The 7,537-nt window shown below is 44.0% G+C and overlaps 2 protein-coding genes across 2 annotated transcripts in view; one reads left to right on the forward strand and one right to left on the reverse strand.

Moving 5' to 3' along the window:
• The window catches only part of wnt4b (wingless-type MMTV integration site family, member 4b), a 3,329-nt gene extending 2,470 nt beyond the window's left edge, over positions 1-859 (forward strand). The window contains 2 exon segments of the mRNA XM_025061715.1: positions 1-13; positions 110-859. The exon segment at positions 1-13 is cut by the window's left edge and continues 54 nt beyond it. Coding sequence (XP_024917483.1) covers positions 1-13; positions 110-279 — 183 coding nt within the window. The 3' untranslated portion in view covers positions 280-859.
• A 1,377-nt stretch (positions 860-2,236) lies between these two features.
• Positions 2,237-6,123, reverse strand: cdc42l (cell division cycle 42, like). The gene is made up of 6 exons (XM_008322766.3): positions 5,996-6,123; positions 4,697-4,801; positions 4,456-4,528; positions 4,238-4,347; positions 3,326-3,523; positions 2,237-3,229 (listed from the first exon to the last, which is right to left on the reverse strand). Exons 2-6 carry the CDS (start codon positions 4,799-4,801, stop codon positions 3,140-3,142), a joined length of 576 nt encoding a protein of 191 aa, XP_008320988.1. The 5' UTR covers positions 5,996-6,123; the 3' UTR covers positions 2,237-3,139.
• Between the last annotated feature and the right edge of the window lie 1,414 nt (positions 6,124-7,537).

A 7,537-nucleotide genomic window follows, 5' to 3' on the forward strand; every position in this document is an offset into this window, starting at 1 on the left:
CGTCGATGTAACGGTGAGACGGCGGCGACGCGGCGTCGGAGGAGACGTCACGTCCATCAGTCAGAAACACGATAACGACAGAAGTCGTTTATTTTTCTCCTCACTCCAGGAACCTCGCGGCTGGCCCCCGACGGCTGTGAGCTGGTGTGTTGTGGGCCGGGCTACAGAGCGGGTCGGGCGGAGGTGGTGCAGCGCTGCTCCTGCAAGTTCTCCTGGTGCTGCTCAGTCCGCTGCCAGCAGTGCAAGAACACGGTCACCATTCACACCTGCAGAGTATGACCGCTGAGAGACGGACACCTCAGGCTGAGGACGACACAGAGGGGGACCAGTGGACCAGTCCGCCCGTAGACCTGGACCAGTCCTCCTGTAGACCTGGACCAGTCCGCCCGTAGACCTGGACCAGTCCTCCCGTAGACCTGGACCAGTCCTCCCGTAGACCTGGACCAGTCCTCCCGTAGACCTGGACCAGTCCGCCCATAGACCTGGTAGACCTCCTGAACAGCGGAACATAAAAACCGAGGACAGTGCGTTAACAGTGCATGAATTAAACAAAGGCTCCACATTAGTAGGACAGACGTAAATACACGACAAAAACACACACATCTTTAACACATTTATCGTTGAAGAGACAAAGCTTTTGAAGCTGAACATAAGACTAACACAGAAACACAGTCCACTGGGACGTAGACCTGCCGTCCCGTCCGGTATCAGCCGTTACGGTAACATTGTTGAAGGACCATTAGATTTTCCAAATAACAAACCTGTTTTAGATCACGTCAGAGTCTGAATGAGCTGTTCTCAAACATTCAAGGAAGTAAATTAATAAAACTGAAGTACATGTTTCCACTGTGTCCCGTCACAGCACGTGGGACGTAGACCTGCCGTCCCGTCCGGTATCAGCCGTTACGGTAACATTGTTGAAGGACCATTAGATTTTCCAAATAACAAACCTGTTTTAGATCACGTCAGAGTCTGAATGAGCTGTTCTCAAACATTCAAGGAAGTAAATTAATAAAACTGAAGTACATGTTTCCACTGTGTCCCGTCACAGCCCGACAGTCTCACTACAACAGTCAGAGTACAACAGTCACACTACAACAGTCTCAGTACAACAGTCTCACTACAACAGTCAGAGTACAACAGTCTCAGTACAACAGTCTCAGTACAACAGTCACACTACAACAGTCTCACTACAACAGTCTCACCTGCGTCCGTCCTGTTAGTTTTGTTCTTCGTCGTCTTTTTCTCCTTCTTTTCCTGCACAAACAAATCCATTGGTTTGATCAAGAATGTTCTAATAAAGACAGTAGATTCATCTGATGGACGTGAGTTTCGTTTCATTTTTTCAGTCTAGAACTTCCTGACTGAATTTATCAGTGAGCTGCATCAATAAAGTCACGGACCGAGTGTTTCTGCTGCTGCTGCTAAAAACACAGCATTTGTGCATCACAGCCGTTGCTCGTCCTCTGCGTCGGTCCAGGCCTGAACCAGCAGCAGGTCCTGAAACAGCAGCAGGTCCTGAAACAGCAGCAGGTCCTGAAACAGCAGCAGGTCCTGAAACAGCAGCAGGTCCTGAAACAGCAGCAGGTCCTGAAACAGCAGCAGGTCCTGAAACAGCAGCAGGTCCTGAAACAGCAGCAGGTCCTGAAACAGCAGCAGGTCCTGAAACAGCAGCAGGTCCTGAAACAGCAGCAGGTCCTGAAACAGCAGCAGGTCCTGAAACAGCAGCAGGTCCTGAAACAGCAGCAGGTCCTGAAACAGCAGCAGGTCCTGAAACAGCAGCAGGTCCTGAAACAGCAGCAGGTCCTGAAACAGCAGCAGGTCCTGAAACAGCAGCAGGTCCTGAAACAGCAGCAGGTCCTGAAACAGCAGCAGGTCCTGAAACAGCAGCAGGTCCTGAAACAGCAGCAGGTCCTGAAACAGCAGCAGGTCCTGAAACAGCAGCAGGTCCTGAAACAGCAGCAGGTCCTGAAACAGCAGCAGGTCCTGAAACAGCAGCAGGTCCTGAAACAGCAGCAGGTCCTGAAACAGCAGCAGGTCCTGAAACAGCAGCAGGTCCTGAAACAGCAGCAGGTCCTGAAACAGCAGCAGGTCCTGAACCAGCAGCCTGTCCCAGATGGAATCAGCCAATGGTCCAGAGCGAGCTGTGATTGACAGCAGCGTATTAAAGTTATTGACGAGACGAAGACAAACAATTCAATCTGGTGATAAAAAACAAACAGACAGACACTGCAAAGTCATTAAACAATTTTTATTAAAAATATCCTGTGATTACAAACACCCCAAAAATTAACTATCAAAGGTTAACCTCTCAATCTGTGTTAAGATTAAGAACTATGGACAATATTACATCTCGTTACATTATCAATCACTCAAAGTTGGTAGGCTAGCAATAAAAAAAAAAAAAAAATCTGGATAAAATAAGACGTCAAGTTTCAAAACAACAACATTTCCCAGAACAACGTCACGGAATTAACAAGGTTTGAACAATAAAACAGGAAATGAAATGAAAACGTACGACAACGACGCGAAGCCGACGTCGCCGCTGCAGAGAACGAGCTTTATTTGAAGTGGCACTACTCTTTTGTTCTTTCATATTTGAATTGAAAGGGTCGGAAATCAAAGCTAAAACAGTACCATTTAACATGAAGTCGGCCTCACATCGGTACCGTCACCGACGCGCTAACACTTAACGTTAAAGGTAACCAGAAAAACCCAGATTGGCCACAAGAATGAGGAGAGAAAAAAAAAGAAAAGATGAAGGCAGAAATAAAACTGAATCTTTCTATAAAAAAAAAAAAAAAAAAAAAACAGTGTCAGGCGGGGGGGCCTGCCCCACCTAGAGGTTGGTGAAGAGAACACTGCATTTTGAAAAAGCTTTTGTAGAAGGAGAGCGGTGACACTTACTGCTGCCAGGCTGCTGTCGTTTTTAATGAAGGCACATGAGTGTGTGAGAGAGAGGGTCTCAGTCGAACTCCCCCAGCCCTCCTCCCCCCCTCCCCCCTTTTACCCCTCTCTGTTTGGTCAATTTGTTTTCCCACAGTGGCCAATGATCTTCCAACTATGTTTCTCTGACACCACCAGACCTCACAGAGCTGCTGCTGCTGCTGCTGCTGCTGCTGCTGCTGCTGCTGCTCATCTATAGTAGAAGGCACTTCCTCTTGGTTTTGGTCTCGGGGGGCTCCAGGGCTGCCAGGATGGCCTCATCAAACACGTTCTTCAGTCCTCGCTGGTGGACAAGTGTTGAGACAGTTTGGTGATTTGAACACATGGTTGTTTCAATGCGTGGTTCGTGTATTCTTTTTGTTGACGTGGATCAGCGTACCTGTGTCAGAGCGGAACACTCCACGTACTTGACAGCCTTCAGCTCCCGGGCCAGTTTCTCTCCACTCTCAGGATATAGGGGGCGCTGTTTGTTCTTTGCCAGCTTCTCCACTGTGTTGCTGTCTTCCCGCAGATCCACCTGCGTGCCCACTAATAGAAAAGGTGTGCGGGGGCAGTGGTGAGAAATCTCTGGAACCCACTGGGAAAAAAAAAGTAGAGATGTTAGAAAATGTTGATATGTTGAAAAATTGTGATATTTCGTTTTCACGATATCCTACATTTATTAATAATTAAATGAACAGCTTGAAGACAACAACAGAAGTTCACATGCTACTTTGTCTTTAATGTCCACACAGACGACTGTCAGGACAGTCGTCACCTCCTCCTCCTCCTCCTCCTCCTCCGTCCTCAGTGTTTGTCATTGTCTGACAAATTGACATCAGGTCTGTCGTGACCTGGTCAAACTGCTGACAAAGGTTCTGACCATGAAATCAGGAATGTGACATCGGGGAAGCGACGGTCACTGACGGTCACTGACGGTGAAGACGCTGCTGAGGTTTGACGTTTCCCTCAACTGTTTCCTGCTGCTGATAAGTTTCCAACTCAATGATAATGTCACTGTGAGTCTCACACAGCTACTACACAAATGTTCATACCTCAACTGCTGAATGAAAACAATGGTTTCTGTGTTTGACACACGAGGCTCCACTACTGAAAATATCTTTTATATAAATATCTATTTTGTTTGAGGACAAAAAAGTGAAATTTTTTTTTCTATAAAAGTTTAGTCATAATAAACCTCAATACTTCATGGATGGAACAATTCACTCATGATTGATTGGAGATACTCAGTGTTAGTGAACCGTTAGTTCAGCCGTCATGATTTCTTGGTATGAAGAGTTATAAAACTGACCTTTTCTTTGACATTCTCGAAGGATGACGGGGAGACGACAGAGAAACACACGAGGAACACGTCTGTCTGTGGATAACTGAGAGGACGCAGCCTGTCATAATCCTCCTGACCTGAGAGCAGCAGGAACAAGACGAGAAAACTCAGAAAACAGGAACGCTGTTCTTCTCCTCTCAAAGTGAGATTAAAAAAAAAAACAGTTTCAAACACGTTCACGTTACCTGCTGTGTCAAAAAGTCCTAGAGTGTAGGGCTCTCCGCCGATCATCACCGTTACTGCGTAATTGTCAAAAACCTTTGAGTGAAGACAGAAAGACGAGGGTCAGATACAAGGTCTGGTTTACAAACATCCGTGAAAACTGGTTTACATACTCTATCATGAATACTAAATGCAACTGTAGATTTGTTTTTCCAGGGTGATACACGTCTTTTCAGTGAGCTAATTAGCTGTACATCTTCTTACCGTTGGCACATATTCTGAGGGGAACTTGTTGGTGGTGTAGGAGATCAGTAAGCAGGTCTTTCCTACCGCACCGTCTCCCACTACTACACATTTTATAGTTTGCATCTGCGAGAAGAAGAAGACAGAAAAAAGGAAGTGTCACTGATGTGTCGATGACTGTGGTAGAGCAGAGAGGAAGTGACACTCAAAAAGTCTACAGGAGCAAAGCAACAGAACACAGAAGGAACACAATCATACAGAACATCAATCATTCAGGCTGGGCCGTGTAATAACATACAGAACATCAATCATACTCATACAGAACATCAATCATACAGAACATCAATCATACAGAACATCAATCATACAGAACATCAATCATTCAGGCTGGGCCGTGTAATAAACACTGACAGATCGAACACACACCGTGGACTGTATTAGTAAGTCATTAGGATAATTATGATAACTAGTTTAGATAGTTAATTATAACACGACTGTTGACATATTGGCATAACATTTGAATAAATCCCAAACTTACCAACACGGTGCGATTTGGAATAACGTAGAATATTTTGTGTTCAGTCAAAATAGCTAGTTACTAAACATGGTCTAATTTAACAACTTTTTTTAAGGGGCCTCTAAGTCTCCACTCTGTATTTTTTACCGTGTCGGAAAGTGGGTTCTCAGTGATTGAGAAACACGAGCTGTAGAAATCTCTTCTCAGGCTTGTTATTACATGTGAGAGCAAAGGTTTATTGATGACACTGAATCACTTCCGCATACTGGAGCTGACATACCGAGGATGTTTCAACAAAGACAAAATGACAGCTCGTTTGTAGTTTTGACACGGATAGAGCACATTTCACTGCTTCTGTAGCAGCTCAATATAAACGTAACGATAACAACTGTAGGTAAAAAAGAACGAGGCGAGCGCCGTGTGGCTAACACCGAGTGCAGCGGCAGATTAGGAAGTAAAGGTTATTAGCTTTAATTTCGCGGCGTCTGGTAATGGATAGTCTCTCAGTTAGCTTTATTGGTAGAATATCTACAAAGTTGTGAGAATTCAAGAAATCCTTGGAGGATAATCGTCCAGTTAGAGGTGACGTTTATGTCAACTCTTGTAAGGCAGAACTACGCTTAGCCGACTGCACTAATAGCAGAAGTTTAGCTCATGAAAAACGGACGTAGAAATCTCGTAAATATTTCTCCTACCCACCGGTAAAAGCTGTGTTGGCCCAAAGAGACTCTTCTAAATTCGTTTCCGGTTATTAAAAATGCTGGAAATAAAAAGTTAAACCTGGTGTGTCTAACTTTACTCACCGTTTTCTCCTGGCAGGTTAGGCGTTGGTTACATCCGGGTTTGAGGTCGAGTTACTGAGAGCGCAGCCGCGAACAAGACGACCATCGATTTCAGCTGAGAAATTGAAACATCGCCCCCTGCTGGACACCACAGGTATCGCTTTATCTGCCTCCCGATCAAAATCCAATTCGTTTATTGCGCACATTAAAAACGGTTAAATCGAAGTGCTAAACAGAGATAAACATATAAAACACATAACTAGTAACAAATAACATGTGAAAATGCAGAAAAAAGCGAATAAATCTTTGAAATTGTAAACATAAACTCGAGAAGCCGATTTCCGCCTCCTCGTAAAATAGATTTTTTACGTCAAAATAAAGACAAAATAACTCATAGAAATTAAATAGTATCTCATAATAACGAGAAAGTATCTAATTATTATGACATATTTACTCATAATAAGAATCTTTTTTTCCCCCAAGTAGCGGAAATGTACGGAGTCCCGAAAGGGACATGGGAAAATTTGTGTTCACATGAAACTTACCGGTGTTCACCTGAAACATTTATTATTTTTTGTCATGTCCCTTTAGGGACTCCGTAGGAATATGCTTCCATTTTTTTTTGCTAAAAAAAGAAATAAAAACATATATTATGAATATCTATAAACTGAATAAATTGTTTCAGATGTAGTTTCATGTTATCAATGTCAGTTTGTGTCATTACGGTGAACCGCAGGTTTCCATCTCACAAAGGTCAAAGGCCATTTCTTTAGATCCTTGTTTTCTTTATTGGCATCAGCAAAAGTGGTAAACATGCATTTATTTTTGCAAACCCCGTTTCAGCACTAACTGTATTTAGGATGTACATGACATGTGGCGCCTACACTGACCTGGCACTTACTTGATAATATTGTGCAAAATATCATCAGGAAAATACGGTGTCATTAATGCACTTTGCACTTGATGTTGGTTCACATTTTCACAACTTCATCAACAACTCTCTTAAAAACCTTTCTGAAAAAAAACAAACCCTCCAACATCTGCCCCAAATCTGAAAACAAACAAACAGAAGCAATTATAACATAAGTACCAGCACAGTCAGACAGGGGGCACTATGGTTGTATTCAGGGAACGTGTTATATTTAACCAGTCACAACAGTAGCAGCTTTGAAGCTTTTTCTTTTTTTTAAAGCAATTGAATTGAAATCATTGCAAAATCTTAATCATAGCGTTGCATCAGCGTGAATCATTAGATCAGAAAATATAAATACAGTCCTTTAAACAACTCACCAAAGAAAGTGTACAGTCGGCAGTAGGATTGACAGGTGGCAGATACACAGGTCACACACACACACAGGCAGAACTATGGACACGTTGGCCATGCAGGTGACAAAGAAACACTTCAGGCTGTGACTGTACTGCGGCTGACGGACCACGGAGTTCTGAAACTGGACTTGGTGAAGGAAGAAGGACCGACTGCTGATCCAGTCTCTCTCCCGTCTCCTGTCGATGTCTGGGACTCTGGTCAGACCCCACCCCACCCCCACCCCCCCCACTCCAGGG

The sequence above is a fragment of the Cynoglossus semilaevis genome, chromosome 13 (genome assembly GCF_000523025.1).
Source record: "Cynoglossus semilaevis isolate Cse_v1.0 chromosome 13, Cse_v1.0, whole genome shotgun sequence".
NCBI lineage: Eukaryota > Metazoa > Chordata > Actinopteri > Pleuronectiformes > Cynoglossidae > Cynoglossus > Cynoglossus semilaevis.